General features: G+C 39.1%; 1 protein-coding gene across 5 annotated transcripts in view; it reads right to left on the bottom strand.

Moving 5' to 3' along the window:
* Cdk6 (cyclin dependent kinase 6) overlaps window positions 1-18,523 on the bottom strand; it is a 182,347-nt gene that overhangs the window by 88,221 nt on the left and 75,603 nt on the right. For all 5 annotated transcript variants that reach the window (XM_042684593.1, XM_042684594.1, XM_042684595.1 and 2 more), the window contains exon 4: window positions 8,503-8,670. In XM_042684593.1, the coding sequence (XP_042540527.1) occupies window positions 8,503-8,670 (168 nt within the window). The remainder of the gene's footprint in view (window positions 1-8,502; window positions 8,671-18,523) is intronic.

The raw sequence follows: 18,523 nt of genomic DNA, 5'->3' as shown, positions 1-18,523 counted from the left end.
CTAAAAACTGGAAGTGGATTTATGGCTCAAAGTGATACAGTGCTAGCCTTGAACCAAAAAAGCTCAGGGGCATCACCCAAGCTTTGAGTTCAAGCCCCACAGCAAAGAAAGAGAGAGGGAGAGAGACAGACAGACAGAGAAGGAAGGAAGGAAGGAAGGAAGGAAAGACAGGAAGGAAAGACAGGAAGGAAAGACAGGAAGGAAAGACAGGAAGGAAAGACAGGAAGGAAGGAAGGAAGGAAGGAAGGAAGGAAGGAAGGAAGGAAGGAAGGAAGGAAGGAAGGAAGGAAGGCAGGCAGGCAGGCAGGCAGGCAGGCAGGCAAGAAGGAAGGAGAAGAAGAAGAAGAAAGGAAGAAAGGCAGGCAGGCAGGCAGGAAGGAAGGAAGGAAGGGAAGAAAGGAAAAGAGAAAGGAGGAAGAAGGGAGGGAGGGAAGGAGGGAGGAAGGAAGAAGGAAGGGAAGGAGAGAAAGAAAGAAAGAAAGAAAGAGAGAGAGAGAAAGGAAGGAAGAGAGGAAGGAAGGAAGGAAGGAAGGAAGGAAGGAAGGAAGGAAGGAAGGAAGGAAGGAAGGAAGGAAGGAAGGAAGGAAGGAAGGAAGTTAAAGAGGAAAGAGGTGTTAGGCACTGGTGGCTCAAGCTTTTAATCTCCGGTACTTGGGATGTGGACATGGAGAGAATCATGGTTCCAGGTCAGCCTACTATATACACAAGACCCCATCTCAACCAATAGCTAGGCTCAGTGATGCACACCTATCATTCTAGTTACATGGGAAGCTGAGATCAGGAAGATCATGGTTTTCCAGCCAGCCTAGGTAGCAAAATCTGTGAGACTCTAAATTAACTGAAGAGGCTGAGTGTAGTGGCACTTGCTTGTCACACCAGCAACTGATGGAAGAGAAAAACATGAGGATCGCACACAGTCCAGGTACATACCTGGGCAGGAAGTGAGACCTATCTCAAAAATAACTACTGTGAACTAAGAAATGGAACTGTGGCTTAGCAGTAGGGTGGCTTAACAGGAATGAGGTCTGGAGTTCAAATCACAGTATTGGAATCCAACAACAACAAACAATAATTCTTAAGTAGCAACATTTGGTCATCTTTTGGAACCTTTGCTTACTTAACTTCTCCAACACATTTGGTCTTACCAACCTTAAGACAGTGTTTGATCTTTACGTTTAATTAGGACTCAGGTTTCTGAGTTTAGAACAGCACTGTATAGAGTGTTTATAACGGGTTCTAAAACAGCCAGATGACAAGCCAACTCTATCTGTTCCACACCTTGGTAGGACATGCTGGCTGAAAGTGTACAGAAGAAGTAAGGAACACACAGTGCTCCCTCAGAGAAAACATCCTCAGGCAGAAGAATAACAGTTCAAGTGTTTGCATCCAGAACTAATTGGCAACAGTGACCATTTATGAAGGAGCTAGAATTAGGTGAGTCAAATGAATGGCTATCTTTTATAAACAAGGAGAGCAGTCATTTGATTCAGTTCACCAATATAGTTGGTGTAATTAGATACTCCGGTGTTCGTGTGTGTGCGTGTGCAAGCGCACACGCACACACACACACACACATACACACCTAGCAGTAGCTTTCTATACAGTTATAGTACAGGATTCATTCTCTTTCACATAGGAGAAATTCATCTTGGTGGTCATCAATGTTTGCCTTTCCTGGGAGGCAGAGTTAACCTATCAGATGCTAATGCGGAATGTTTTATGACCATTGAGAGAATGCTGCACCGGAGAATCTGGATGGGTTTTCATGTTTGTATTGGCTCTGGCATTTTCCACATAGCCAGCCCTGGGAATCCTAAAGAAAACGTGTCCTGTTCCCAGCTCTGTGCACTGCCCCATTGTGTTCTACTTCCCTCACTGGTGAAAGTGAAAACGAAACCGGCACAAACACTCCATTGTTAGCTATGAAATATGTACTGGCAACTGCAAGTTTGAACAAAACAGACCTGGTTGTGTCATGGCAAGAGGTTGAGCCGGGAGGGAGTTACGGGAGCTTTTCCTGCTTCTGAGGTGTGTCCTGCACTTTCGGCTGAGGTGCTGAGGCGACAGGGCTTGGGTTTTTTCCATACTCATGTAATGCTCTTGGTTTGATTTATTCAGTATGCACTGGCACCCTTGGAGGCTTCTGTGGGAGCAATTCGGCTGCCTAAGCCGAAGCACAAACTTTGCCAGATCTCCATAGTAAATAAAACATGCACGAAGAGGAAACAAGCATAAACAATTTATTTTTCTCCTGTAAAAGATGACATTGTTCTCCAATCTCTGGTCCTACTTCACTTTGTCACTTGCCTGTGCCAACTGGGTCCTGTACAATGAGCTATTCCAAACACATACACGGCAAACAGGCACAGATTGCTCTATGCACACATCCACAGAGCCTGCATCCAGACAGGTTCTGAAAAGGATACTGGGGACTCTGGGAGCAGTAAGGATTTCCTGAACCAGCCTTAGCAGGTTCCTGGGTCACATGGCCTTACACACTATATCCTTTTCCTTTATTGCATTTACCTCTGTTTCTAAGTGTACATTTCATTGTGTGATTATTTTATTCAGATCTTAAGCCCATCTTTGCTCTCAAGCTCTTTGGTTTTTGTTTTTCTTTTTTATGCCAGTAGTGGGGCTTGAACTAAGGGCCTCACACTAATTTGGCATTTTTGCTCAAGGCTGGCCTATTACGTGAGCTATACCTTCACTTCTGGCACTTTGCCTGTTAATTGGAGATAGGTGTCTCCCACATTAGTCTGACTGTGCTGGCTTTGAAGTGGGATCCTGATATCTCAGCCTACTGAGTAGCTAAGAATACATGCATGAGCTATCAGGGGCTGGCTTTACAAGCTCTTTGACAGCAAAGACTTTGCCCATTTTTGTTCACCATCATCTCCCAGCTTCATGATCAGTGCCCAACACACAGGAACTGATCAGTCATTATTTGTTGACTGAAAGCCAAACTCCATTTTGTTAATTTTCTCCCCTACACATACCAAAAAGGTTTTGCTTGGATTCAAACTCAGTGTTTACCAACTCTGAGTTTTACCAACACAGAGGTAAACAAACAAAACAAAAACACCTAGTGTTAGAGGCACCAAGAAGGGAATGCAAGCAATCCAAATGTTATAATACTTGTGGTAAATGGAATCTTATCGCCTCCATTTTAAATAAAGATCAATCCCTCCATCAGCTGCTGGTCCCAGGGCTTCTTGTTAATCAGAATCATTGCAGCCGCCAGGACTAAAACTCCACTTCTCTACTTGACAGACAAGAATAACTGCCACATGCTACATTTTACATGGAAAGTACTAAAAAATGACTTTAGAATGACGCTGAATATAATTTTAGGTAGTCCTCAGTTACTATATTGAATGACTTGAATTGAATGACCGTCACAGAGATTATAGAGTGTATGAATCATGATTCTTACACATCTCTTACATGTGCAACCGAAAAACTTTCCTCCAACTTGTTCTCTTTGGTAATTCACAGATCTCCTAGCTTAATATAGGTCACAGAAGTTGATTTTATACAGTCCTAGGGAAACTTTTCTGATAAAAATAACCAAGGTCAGGTGCTAGGTTTACAGTGGGCTCCTTGTGTTCTCTTTGTAACTGCTTCCTGGACCATGAGGGAGCTGACATGAATTCTTTGGGACAGTCCACATGCACATCTAAGCTCTGCATCGAGGTCAAGAGGGTACACAGGGAAAAATCTACTTCAGGAAGAAAGATAAGCCCATGCCACTTGGATTTAGTCTGGGAATTTTACTCTCTTGGGTTGGGATGGAGAGCTCAGGGACAGGTCTTCTTGGCACCCTGGGTTTCACGTCCCATGAAGGTTGATGTGGGGAGAGCAGGACAACACAGGCTCCTCCAAAGCATAAGACCTAGGCCAGAGGGTCCCTCTTTCCCAGGTCTAAAGCACACAATGTGTCTATCCACACCTTAATCCGATGGCATTTTAAGAAATAGGTATTTGAGCTATGTAGGGTAGTATACCCCTATAATCCTAGTACTTAGGAAGTTGGGACAAAAGGAGCTGAGTTCCAGGCCTGTCTGAACTAATTACTGAGTTCTAACTTCTAGGCCACCCTAGGATATGTAACAAGACCTTGCCTCAAGAAAACAATAGAGGGGCTGGGAAGGTGGTTCAGTGGTAGAGTGCTTGCCTTGCATGCATATGAGGCCCTGGGTTCGACTCCTCAGCACCACATAAGCAGAAAAAAGCTGGAAGTGGTGCTGTGGCTCAAGTGGTAGAGCACTAGCCTTGAGCTGAAGAGCTGAGGGACAGCGCCCAGGCCCAGAGTTCGGGCCCCACGACTGGCAAAAAAAAGAAAAACAACAACAACAACAAAAAAAACCAATAGACTAAATAAACATGAGCCTTTCCTTTTTATGGGTCCAGGTATATACATGACTGCATATGTAACAGCAAGAATCCAATATTTCCTAAAGACAACTGAGTGTTACGCTGGAGACAGCCCAGCAAGTCAGACATCCAATGGATGCTTTAACCTTGAAATCAGTCCCAACTTATCAAATAGGGACAAACTAACCACTTGTCCTTAAGCTATATATTACCTCTAGCTAAAACTATAGTCCACATTCATGATGACTATCCCAAACTAACTGCTACCAAGAAAAGGCCAACAAATATATTTTATTTATGACAAGAGTAAAAGGCTGGGTGAGGTGGCATACAACTATAATCCTAGGTATGTGGAAGGCAAAGGTAGAAAAAAGCCCAAAGGCTTTTAGTGTCTCTTGAACAGACTACTTTCCACTTCCTGAAAACACACCTTTTTCAGTAGCTTATGTCATACAGGAACTGGGAATTAACTTCATCTGTGGAATGGCAGAAGAATCACAAGTTAACTGACATCTCAACTACCCTGAGAAAAGATCCTTGCTCTCAAAGCCTGATTCAAAGTTTCCTTTCTAGTCTTTCATGTAATTCGTGCAGGAATCTATTCCTGCTCAGGGACAGTGCCCAGGCCCTGAGTTCAAGCCCCAGGACTAGCATACACATATAAAATAGAACATATTGGAATGTAAAGGATTATATACTAAGATGATTGAAAAACTCCCCTGTCTGGGAATGGTGATGTAGAACATATTCCAGCTAGGTGATACATCAGGGGTATAAACACTTGCACCTGCCCCTCAAAGGGTTAGCTTGTATCTGAGAACATTCAGAAAGACACTAAGCATACAAACTAGTACCAATAATCCAAGTAGAAAAATCATGTATTACATATACATATATTTACATAGATTGATAGAAATAAGTTGTCTAATAACTCATGCATTGTTTCATTGGGAGAATGCTAATTATCTTTGAAGAATATAAAATTTCTTTTATACCAAAACTCAGTGGATTAAACATGTCTTGAAATAAGAAGTAGAATTACAACATGTCACATTTCTGTGTGTCTATGGCTTTCTGTTCAAGAAAGGAAGTTCACTTCCCACAGTTCATGTATTCAGGAGGCAGCAGAGAAGACTACTGCTCTAAGTATAAGGCACAGAACTTAAGTTCACAGTCTCACATGAGACAAAGTTACAGCATGTAGCCTAATGTTCATGACCTTGAACAGACACCTGCCAAATAATCCATCAGCATGATGGTACTTAATGGGCTAACCGTTGAAGGTGTATGTTTTAATAATTCCTTCAGCTTGGTATTACCAGGTAGCTATGCAGGAATATGAGACAGTTGAATGTATATGTAACTCTCTATTTTTTTATTATAACTCAGTGACTTATTCCTACAGTGTCAATTTATTGATTAAATTATTTCCTAAAGGCTTATCAAAATAAATAAGGCTGAATAAGATGCCAGTAAATGGCTTCAAGTGACTTACAGCTTGTAAATACAATGCTAAAGTAACTACAGACAAAACAGAAAGCAATATTATCAAAAACATTATTCTAGAAACTTGGAGGCAGGAAAGAGGAATTGATTCCTGCATGAAGGACTAGAAAGGGAACTTTGAGTCAGGCTTTGAGAGCAAGGATCCTTTCTCAGTGTAGTTGAGATGTCAGTTAACTTGTGATTCTTCTGCCATTCCACAGATGAAGTTAATTCCCAGTTCCTGTATGACATAAGCTACTGAAAAATGTGTATTTTCAGGAAGTGGAGTGTAGTCTCTTCAAGAGACACTAAAAATACATTCCAGTTCAGTCCAAACAACTGCCGTTCTAAGTTTTTGCATGTGTGTAAATCAAAGCATTACTATATTAAATGGATTTTTTTCCTTTCAGGAGAAAAAGAAAACACATAAAATTTAAAACATGCAGTACCCTATAGGACAGATACTTATTTATTACTATCATGAAATTATGACTATCACTCGTATTCAAATAAAGTCTTTCCCAGCTGTGAACATCTTTTACTTAACATCACCATAGGAAATATAGAACACACAGTACAGATTAGATCCAGAAAAATCATGTATTGATATTTGCCTTTCCTTTTTCTCTGAAGCTGAAATAATTGTTTTTAATTTTCCTGTTAGAACATTCCAACTTTCAGCAAGAATGGGAATGTTAACTGATGTTGCTCACAGGCTGGGCTATCATTTTTCAAGTTTAACCAGAAAAAAAATAATAAAAATAACCCGTAGGTTTCCTGTTTTTATTTACGGTTATTAGTGCCTTCTTGGGCATGAGGATTAAAATAAGGTATCCAGCTCAGTGATAGCTTATCCTCTTAAAATTAATGTAATCAAAGAGACCAGTTCCTTCATCCCCTTCCCCCTCCACTCTCCTGGATCACAAAGCCTATTCAAGCTTCTCCCCAGGGCCCCAAAACAACATGCAGCAATAACTTCCTAGGGAAGCCCAAAGCCTACCTCACCCTTCCCACTGGGGAAACACACAGACTCAGCCCTTTCTCCTGTGATTATGTAAGAACACAAGGGTTTGCTTCACTCCACCCAAAGCTCAGGCTGATCCTTTAAACATTGACTTGTGCCTTAGAAAGTACTGGTGCATGCTGGGCAAAGAGGAAAAGGGTAAGGATTTATCTTTCAACAATAGCAACACAAACCCCTCTGGAGAAATCCTGATGCCTGGGTAAAGTCTAAGATGTTGAGAATGTGAAGAGCTTTCCTTGTGTTGGCTGTAGCATTTCTACTTTGGTTAGGGATACGGAGAAGGACAGAAGGACAGGGATAACAGAATGTATGGCCCCACCAGTTACTTATCTCATAGAATTTCTAACTTGTCTCCTGAATTTTTACTTCTCAGCTGAAGCATGACTGGAATTTGGGTACTTTTTAAAAATTTTTTCTGGTGCCAGAGTTTGAACTCAGGCCCTTAAGTTCTCTTACCCACAGCTGGTGTTTTACCACTTGAACTGTGCCATCACCTCGTAACTAAAATGTGAAGAGACAATTTTTTGTTATGCAGAATGTTAGCCACCTTACAGCATAGACAGGAAATGCCAGACGTGGTCACTGCATCATTGTCACTGTGAGATCACCATGCACTGCTCAACAATACCCCCTACCCAGGCCAGTGCTGCCCCTCATTTGAGACTCTCTTCAAGGCTCAAGATTCTTTTTTTTTGGGCTCAAGGTGTTTTGAAGGCAACATCTCCATAGTCTTCACCAGTCAATGGGATTCAATGCATCAACTTCCTACTTTGAAAAAAAGAAGTATGGTAGCCCCTTTGCACAACTACTCAAATATTCAAAAAAAAAAAAAAGTAACATAGCAAAAGGACTCTGGTTGCCTTTTTGTATCAGTGCATGAACTCACTGTAAATAAAATAAAACTTGAAAAAAAGAGTAATTAATACCTACTTTCAGATTGCTCTTTTTATAGCTGGGGTGCAGAATTTCACAAATATTCTCAGACACAGTGAAAGATAAAGGAGACACAGGAGCTAACCGAAGTCATTAGCTACTATGGTTTGGAATAAGACAACGAACAGGATGTTGTTACTGTCATTCTTTGTTGAAACAGGGCTGTTGGGTTCAATCTTGAATCCAAATGGCAGTGCTACCTATGGGTTCAATCTTGAACCCAAATGTCAGTGCTACCTATTTAAGGGTTATATAAGTTCATTGTCAATTTAATTCCTTCTTTACAGTTGGGACCACAGCTTCATCTGGGTAATGTAGGCAGATCAATGTTCCTAGCCCTACCCTGACTGAGCTGTGCATTTTCACCTACCATATGTTCCAACTCTGAAAACAGTAGTTATGGCAAAGCATTTTGAAACTTGTCACTGATTCCCTTCTACTGGTTAAGATGCAACAGGCTATTTCTGCAATGAGTCCTGTCCACAACAAACCCAGCCCAGATGCATCTGCATCTGAAAGCAGAATGCTTTCCTCTTATCCACTGCTATATAAAAATGTGCAAGGACATTCAGACTATTACTATCTGAAGCCAGTAATATCATTAGGAGCCGGAAAAGGGGCAGTTTGTCATCCAAAAACAGGAAAAAATGAGTTTAACAAAAGGACAGCACTGTCTTACTCACCACTGAGGTAAGAGCCATCTGAAAACTATAGATTCGGGCAAGGCCAAAGTCGGCTAGCTTTATTTGTCCATTGCTGGTCACCAGAATGTTCTGAGGCTTCAGATCACGATGCACAACTCGGTGAGAATGGAGAAAGTCCAGACCTCGGAGAAGCTGAAACATCATATCCTAAATAAAATAATAAAAATAAACAAAACAGTAATAAATTAGTAAATACTCAAAACAATTTCAACTGGACTCAAGTTCATAATCGTTGCTGAATCCTCAGTACTCTGCAAAGTTGCTAAGTACTAATTAAATACAGGTCTCCCACTCTCATAGCACTATAAAAGTTTTTCACTCTCAGCTTGGTTTTATTAATGAAAGGTTAATTTAAAGTTCTTTTCAATGCACAGGAAATATTCTGGAATGACATTTACCAAATTGTTCGTGATGGTTAATGCTGGGGAGAGGAAATAAAAAGAGACCAGAGGGACATGCATTTCTTCATATACTTTTATATTGTTTTAATATGTAATCTTGTGAATATGATTATTATTAACAGTGATCATTTGTTTTTATGGTGCCTAATACTGAGCAATCCCTATGAGTCAAGCCCCATTTTAAGCAGCTTTTGCTCAGTGACTCATTTAATCCACCCCATTAGTAGTGCAAGAAGCTGATATTTAGAAGTAGGTTCAATAATGAAACAAATTATTTGTTATTTATTTTTTAATGGTACTGGGGAGAGGGCCAACCTCAGGAGCCTTGCTCTTGAGCCTTGCTATGATTCTCTACCTCCTGTACCTTGGGTCCAGTCAAGAGATACATTCTTGATTCAAACTGGAATTTAGAAAAACTGGATTCAGATTATTAAGGCATTTCTTTATTAAATCAGGGAAGTAAGTGTGTAAAACAAAGCAAGCCACTTCTCACTTCTCCAAGCCTCAGTGTTTTCTTCTGTAAAAATGGGAAAAGAACAAAACTTACTCCATAAAATTTTTATTTATGAAACATTTAGGATAGCAGTCAGAAATAAATGATAGCTACTGTTGGTATTATACATTAAGTAGGCATCAAAGAGGAGGATACAAGGAAAATAAACCACTGTCAGGTACTTTTCTAATTTTAGGCCTCAAAAATTAAGACACAAAATGTAAAACTCAGAAATAATCTCTGAAAGGAGGAACTTAAAATACTGACCGTGACATCATCGCCTGTGACATCATGGCCCTCTAAAATTCAGAATTACTAGGAGTGACTTTCTTCCCTCCCAAAATTGTGAAAATGGTATATATGAGGAGGTGGGCAGGAGAGAATAAACCTATTTTCTTCATACAAGAAAAATAACTGGATATCCAGGGCAGAAGAGACTGTGAGAAAAAAACATGTTCATGAGATGCACCAGTAAACCAGTTTACCAAGAACAACATAGTGTTTCCTTACTGGTTCACTCCTTTGGTTCTCTCTGTTTCAGGTCCTAGCTTGTTTAAAACTGCAGCTTTGGTTTTCCTCATCAATCAATGGGAGAAGACAGCGTTTACTTTTCCTAGTTACCAGAGTTTAAATGGAGCAATGTATGCTGAGCAGAAGTGCATTGTCTGGCGAACACTGAACAGATGGTAATTATTAGGGTGATCACTGCCATGATAGGCGTCCTGTTTCCTGGGGGAAACAGATTCATAAACAACTGGAAGAAAATGCAGCCACTACGCTAAAGTCCATGTGAACCAAGAGCTAAAACAACATCATGCGATGATAACATGGCACAGGTGTATGAGAATCTTGAGACCTGCTCCATGGGCATCCTGAGCTGATAAGGGTTTCCTTCAAAAGAAACCCATTCATGCCCGATATGAATACCCTGAAGGAGAACTGCATGGGCCAGGGAACCAGTGCAGGTCCAACAACTGGAAATGAGCAAACTAGAGTGTGAAAATGAAGCACAGAATAAAAAAAAATCATCTGCTGCTGTGGCAAATACATCGTTATTGGAAACATAAGCACACATGTTGTAAGCACTGGATTTAAAAAAAAAAAAGTGTGACTAACTTAAAGTAATGTCATGCTGGCTCATCATCTCTAGCTTCTTATACACTAAGCACACCAAGAAGATAAGAATCTGCTTGCTTCGTGCCACAGTGCTCAAACAATTTAAGCTGACAATTAGCAATATAAAAATAATTTAAATCTCAATTACTAAAGTCCTATCTGAATTTATAAAAAACCTGAATCAAGGGTCAAACAAGTGTGTGTTGCTTCTGTGTATGTATTTAGATAGCAAAGACTCTGTATTTTCTTAATTATAAAACTGATAAAATGAATACATACAAGCCTACAGCAAAAACCTGTAAATCAGGAGTAAAAGAAAATCATTCAAAAGCTTACTGCTTAAGAGAACAGAGAAAACTTCACTGATAAGTAAGAATTTTATAGGTCTCTTTCATCTTAAAAAATCATATATATTACTATATTTGTACAGATAACTAAAATGTATATTTAGGTAAAAATGATAACTTTATACATTTTATTTTGTGGTTTTTAAAAAAAGTTTCCAGTTTTTTGTGAATATTTTCTCATCTACATGTCTTCAACACTTTAACTATTTCATGAAATGTGATTTTTAATAGCTGCATAGGTTTTCCTCCTTGGGCTATTATTAGTTGTGTTATTTTGGCACTTAGACTATGGGTCTAGTTGTTCTTTGCTTAAATGCTAGAATAAATTAAAGTGACTTTGTTAATATCACTCCAAGCACAGGTTAAGCAGTCTGAATCCACATGAAGGCACTAACACTGATTTCAAGTTTTATGCCTAGAAGATAAATTAGTTCTAAGTAAGAATTATCATTCTGAATTTTAGTCACACGTAAGAATGGGGCTTGGCAGACCCCAAGAAACATAGGTCCCATGGTTTCCCTTATCTGCAATAACTACTATTTGTCTAGGATAATCTTACCAGACAAACAGAAAAGGTCAAAAGCTATGTACATATGACCATTAAGATGATGCTAAGCAAAATGAACTCCAAGATATGGACAAGAGGTTTTTTTTCTTTGTTGCTGTTGTTTTTAATGTACTATGTGATTTTTTTTTTTTGTATGTTCTTCCCTCAATGGTATAATCCCTGTTGTCACTGTATTTGATTCTGGTGCCCTGCATCTGGTATATACATTTTTCTAATTTGGGGAAGGGAAGGGAAATAACAAAATGCTGAAACAAGGATATAGCTTTATCCATTGTAGCAATGAGATGTACAAGACATTATGTTGAAAATGAACTTTACAACTTGGAGGTGGGGGGGGGGAGTTGGGTAGGGAAGTGATAGTAGGGGAAAAACAAAGGAGGGTTGGTAACAATGCTTGATAGGAAATGTACTCATTACCTTACTCATGTAACTGTAACCCCTCTGTACACTATCTTTACAATTAAAAAAAAAGAATGGGGCTTGGTTCCAATTCTAGATAACAATATGAATGAATACTAAGGAAGGAAAAAACCCCTTTTGCTTCTTAGAAATGTTTCGATCTAGGACATTTCAAAGGATTCTCTACCTAAGCTTATTATCTGTTCTATCTCAGTTTACAGTATCATGAGACATACCTTTACATCAGCTTCTCAAGATTTTAATCTAAATTAATCTTTCCTATAAAAGACTTAAAATATTTCCCTGTAACTCAAGTGAAGCAATGCAATGAAACTAGGGATACTGCCAAGTAAAGCTCTTTAAGTTAAACACAGGTTTAAAAGTTTCCCCTATTATGTTACAAAGCACAGTTCTGGTACAAAGGGTTTCAGCATCTAGTCATACTTGTGGTTGGTAGTCACTTTGGACCTTTACTTATCTTTCTAAATCACATGACCTTGGAAGCAGGTTTCAACAGGACAGTAAGGTGGAATGAAGTCTGGCTCAGGGTGACTTTAGGTGGTACACTGCTCTTGGCAACTCCCTGCCAACGATTTTGGGCTTTTGTCTCTGCATACTAGAAATGTTTAGAAGTCTATCATTGTTTCTAGGTGTTCCAGAACTCTCATCCTCTTACTTCTTTAACCAAAATACACAAACTAGAAAGTGACCTCAAGCTTTTTGTGGTATCTGTACTAGGGCTTGAACTCAAGGTCTAAATGCTTGTCACTTAGCTTGTGTTTTTGTTTTTCCCTCAAGATTCTACCACTTGAACCACAGTTCCGCTTTGGGCTTTTTGCTGGTGTGAAATTCTCATGGACTTTTCCTGCTCAGGCTAGATTCAAACTGTGATCATCATATCTCAGCCTCCAGAGGAGACAGGATTACAAGCATGAGCCGCCAACCCTTGGCTTTAAGCTTTCTAATGGGGAAAATATTAAATAATTATATTATATATTCTAGCCACAAACACTAAACACCCAAAAATATTGTACAGAAAATCTCAGAAATGGCAGCTTAAAAATAACAATTATGGATATTTGGATATATCTAGCTAATCTGAGTAAGATATTCACATCCTCCAAGTTTTAATTTCAAAAGTATGTAATAGTTCATTTAAAACTTTTAGAGACATATACAACTTGTAGAATTTTCTCCTTATAATTTCTCCTGCAAATCTTTTCAAGTCTGTTATCAAAACTTTTACAGAGCTGGGTATGGTGATATACATCTACAATTCCAGCATTTGGGTGGCTAAAAGAGGCAGATCACAAGATTGAAAATAAATCTGGGATATATAACAAGTCTTTGTCTCAAAAAAAAAAAAAAAGAAAGAAAGAAAGAAAAAAATTTGTTCAGAGCAGTATCTCCATACTGTTTTGTTTGTTTCCCAAGAAAGAGGTTAAAGGAGTTAAAGGAGTCTATGACCTAAAATCTGTAAGAGGTTTTGTTTTACACTGAACTGATAACATCTTAAATTAAGGAAGATGTTATGATTAAGGGAAGAGAGGTAAAAGTCACCTGAGCCAACTAATAAATGATGATGGTGAAATCATAGAGAAGCAGAGGCTACTGAGAGTAACAACAGCTAGTCCCAGAGTCTTTTTTCCTCACTATTGATACATATACTTGTACTGAGTATATCCACATTATTATATAACAGGTCTCTAGGACTTTTTCATTTACAAAACTGGATCTCTCTGTCCCCTGAGAATCATGATCTTCTATTTCCCCTTCCCCTCTACCCCTGGAAACTTCCATTCTACTTTGTGTTTTTATGAATGTGACCATGCTGGATAACTCATACATGGAGAGGCATAGTGTGTTTGTCTTTCTGGGTGACTCTTTTCACTTAGTAGAATGTTCCAATATCTCATCCATATGCTAGAACTTTCTTTTTAGGGTTGAATAACATCCCATTGTATGTCTCCATTATCCATTCATCCACTGATGGATATGGTTGTCTCTACATGTGGGCTATTGTGAATAATACTGCTATGAGTGAGAGTATACACATCTCTTTACAATCCTGCTTTCAATTCTTTTAGATACACTCAGAAATGGAATCATCGGTTCTAGTCCTAGTTCTCCCATAACATGTATTACCATAATGCTACCTAAGCAATGACACACTGAACACTATAGCCACCTTCAATTTTGGGAGGGTGGCCAGGTGGGTTCATTCACTCCCTGAAGATTTCAGCCAATTCTAAATGCACTTAGGCAATACCTGGGCCTTGGACATTGTATCCAACCTTCCTGATTATGCACACTTTCTACTCTGCTTCAAAACTTGACAGCTTCTGATCAATTCACAACAGTTAACAATAAACTTCAAAGACTGCTTTATAAGTAATATAGCAGGAAGAAGAGGACCTAAGTCTTGCTTCAATCCACCTCCTTTTTATTTGATTGCCTTAAAAAAAACTGCCAACAGCCTTTCAGATACACTGGAATTCATGAGGAACAGAAATGTGATATCATCTTTGTATCCCCCATAGTCTTACAAGACATCTTATACAGAGAGACCTTGTGGTTTCACTTGACTTGATAGATCTTACGGATGATGTTAAAATGAAGTAACATGATTTTGTTCTTCTGTGTATAGGAGTTAACTCATTCCCAAAGTCTTTCCTTCAACAAAAAGGCCATGATACTGCATTGTGGCTCATGAGTTATGCACTAAGAATTTACTGAATGCTTGCTAAGTGAAAGCACAAAAATATAAAAAACTTCCTCACAGACAAGTATAATCTCATGTGACATGCAATTTTTCCATTTTTGAGGGCAGCATGACTTATAAGAAAAAAAAGTACCTAGAGCTAATAGCTTTGGTTATGAATCTGTGCTCATGAGTTCAATAATCTGAGGCTATTCATTCAAACCCTTTTGTGGGCCTTTGTTTCCATGTCTATAAAACAAAATTAACTTCAGAAAGGAGCAATTTAAACAGATGGTTATATTTCTGTTATTATATGCATTAGTTATACACACACACCATATTAAGTAGAATCTTGTATACTTAAGTCCTCAATATATTTAAAGTGCACACACAATGATTTATCCTTTATCTGAAAAAAACTATGAAGCCTCTATACTGTATAAGATGTTGTGTTAGGGGGTGTTATCCTTGAAGGCAAGAATCCTTAGGAGCTCCTATTTTAATAGGAAGCAAGGACATAAATACACACCTATGAACTTCAAGTCAGCATGTAGCAAGGCCTGCAGAGGACACAGGTGCTCAGACATGGGGAAAGTATCAGGAAGGCAGGAGCATTCATGCTGGGAATGGACTATATCCATTTTGATGTGAGAAGCCTCTGCTATGGAAGACAGAATTAGCGAAGGCTTTGGGGAGGCACGTGCTTAGAAGTTTGGAGACCAGCCACAGCCTCAACAAGCCAGATCCTGGGAACTTAGATAAATGGTGCCACACTGCAAAGGGCTTTATTACTAGGCACATAAAGGGACTTCATGGAAGAATGACATATTATTATTCATACTATAACACAAAGAATAGACAGGAGGTGATAGAAGAATTTTGTAGGAATATTAATTGACTCTGGGCTAAACTAAAATTGTTTTTAAAAGTGTGTGTGGGGGGGGGTAAGGTAATTGTGGAGATAAATGGAATAGGTTAGTTTGGTTCCACAAGTCAACTATAATGGGAATCTTCTGAGAGTTCTGCTCCATCTCCATGCCCACACTAGGTGTAACTTTGGCTTGTGGCTTAACCTCTTTCCTCCACCTCTAACCTTATTTTCCCCATCTGTAAAGTGGGGACAACACTTTCCTTAGGGTAATTGTGATGACTAAAAAATTATGTGAACCTTCCAATGTGGGTAATGGCTTAGAATTGGTACCGATTTTTAGTCATGACCTCAACACACATTTACCTTGTTTTTTACACTTAGCAACAAAATCCTCCTGTCATTCCAACACTCATCAGTAAGATCAACAAACATAACTAGGTGCATACTATAGGACAGGATCTTTAAAATGCTCATTATTACTTTAATTAAATCAAGTGTTATATTCCATGGTTTTCATTTGGAAGTCTAAAGATTTTAGGTCTGGAAAGATGTTTAGAAATCATCTGCTATTATTATTCATGGAATACATTATATATCTCTTTTTATAAGCAACCCAACTTTTTTTTTAATTGTGAAAATACCCTACAGAGGGGTTACGATTACATGGGCAAGGTAATGAGTACATTTCTTATCAAGCATTGTAGCCTCCTCCTTTGTTTCCCCCCTCTTATCTCCCCCCACTCCCTGCCCATCACCAAAGTTGTAAAGAATTATATTAAGTGAAGTAAGCCAAAGAAACATAGGTCCCATGGTTTCCCTTATTTGCAATAACTAGTATATATCTGAGACAAGCAGAAACGGTCAGATAAGTTGATGTTAGGAGAAATGAAGCCCAAGATAAGGACTCAAATATTTTTTCTTTCTTGCTATTGTTTCTAACATATTTACAAGATATTTCTTTGTTGCTTTGTATGTCCCTCCCCCACGGTATAACCCCTGTTTTCACTGTATTTGATATTGGTATAATTTGTGGAGGGGAAGGGAAAAAACAAATTATTTAAATAGGGATACAGGTGGACTCATTGCAACAATGAGATGTGCAAGACGTTATGTCGAAAGCAACCCAACTTTCTAAGGTGGTTCTAAGTCATTTTTTGACCAGACTAGAAGGACTTTTTTTGGAGTCCTCTGACTTCAAGATTCCTTCAAATTATTCTTTAGGGACTTTTCAAGAGATAACAACCATATACTATAAAAATATAATATCAAATTTTACTTAATTGACATATATATTCAGAAGCAACTACCAAATAGGAACAAAATTACTGTGAAGTTTCTTTACATAATTAACTCTAGTTGCTTTCCCAGCTTAACAAATAAGAACTAGAGTTTGTGACATTATTTCCTTATGTTATTCATTAATGCCGAACTGTCTTCATTCCAATGCAAAGGGGTGGGGGAAAGAGGAGCAAACGAAGACTTTGAAAAGAACACTTAGCTTCATTTGGTCAAAAAATGGTCTTTACAAGAGGTTTTATTATGGGTCATAAAACACTGCTTACCACAGTGTACCTCTTCCTTGAAAAAGCAAAGATACCCCTGCAATAGTAAGAAGCTAAAAACAACACCCGGAGAGCACTTGTACTTTCCTCCCAGAAACACATCTGTTTGTGTCATCCATTTGGGGTAGAGCTGCCTGCACAGCTGTTTATCGGGACTCTGAAGAGGCAGCACTTGAGCATTTTTTATTTTGTGTTGCTGCAACGACTGAATTTTTAAGCTGAAGCTTGCTAGGATAGAGGCAGCAAATGTATCTCCATGGGAAGGAGGGCCATATGTTTCTCACTAATAATTTCTTCAACCTACAGAAAGAGGCTCTGGGTGGTCGCATCTACTCAGGAAAAGCATGGAGGCCAAGAGCCAAATGGAACTGAAGAGCAACAAACTACCAAGGCGACCAAGAGATTTCAGTTTGTGAACTAAGGACTTTCTTAGAAAGAAGAATGTAGCAGGTCAATAGTAAAACCGGCATTACAGCCAGAAAAACCTTAGTCCAGATGTTGAGGGCCAGGGTCATTTGTGCAGCAAGACCTACTTAGGTTTAAGGATATCCCTCTCTAAAATGCAGGCTTCTGGAACGTGAACTGCTTGTTCTCATAAGTATGACTTCAGGTCTTTCCTTGGCCCACCTAAAACTCTCAGGCAGCTTTTTGAAGCTTTCTTTTGGAGTACCACAAAATTGTCCTCCCTTTCTCATTTTAGGGATCCTCCAAGGCCTCATCTTGGAACCTACTTGCCCATTCTTAATCCTACAGCCAAGACTACTACTGACATAAAACCCCTCATGAACACTGAGTGTTCTACAACCTATGGTCTCCAGTTTTATCGGACTTTCCATTTTGCCCACAGTAGTCACTGACTCCAAACACTGACCATGTGTTTATGTTCATTCCTCATCTGCTTTCTTGTATTTATGCCTCACAAATTCTGCATTTTCCTCCATCTCCATTCACCTCCAATACAGACATCTTCCAATATACATTTCCAAACTCTCTAGAACTTACCTACCTGGGCATTGGTGGCTCAGGCCTGCAATCTCAGCTACTCAAGAGGCTGAGATATGAGGATCATGGTTAGAAGCCAACCCTATGCAGAACTTGCATTTCCAATTAACCAGCAAAAATAGCAAAAAGCTGGAAGCAGAGCTGTGACTCAAGTAGTAGAGCTCTAGCCTTGAGTACAAAGTTCAAGGATAACTCCCAGGCCCTGAGACCAACCCCCCCAGAACTGGCACACTCTCATACAGACCTATAATTATACTCAACACTCACCCTGCAGAACCAACTGCATTAGTTTATGCTTAGTCAATTCAAAGAGGTTTTGTGCTTTACCTAAAAGTACAAAAAACACAAACATAAAATACCTAATCAGGAAATAGTCAAATGATATGTCCTATAATTTGGACCTGTAAGAAAAGGGGCTTATTGGGAAGGTTTTAGCCACTGGGATCACGCACTCCAAAGGGGATAATGCTATGTATTCCTCCTCTTTTTCCCCTCCATTGCCTATCCTGGAGCTTGAACTCTGGGTCTAGGCCTTGTCTC

The sequence above is a fragment of the Dipodomys spectabilis genome, unplaced genomic scaffold, assembly GCF_019054845.1.
Source record: "Dipodomys spectabilis isolate Male_0828 unplaced genomic scaffold, ASM1905484v1 ptg000089l, whole genome shotgun sequence".
NCBI classification, from domain to species: domain Eukaryota; kingdom Metazoa; phylum Chordata; class Mammalia; order Rodentia; family Heteromyidae; genus Dipodomys; species Dipodomys spectabilis.
Note: the sequence above shows the minus strand (reverse complement) of the source record. Positions and strands in the feature narration are given on the sequence as shown.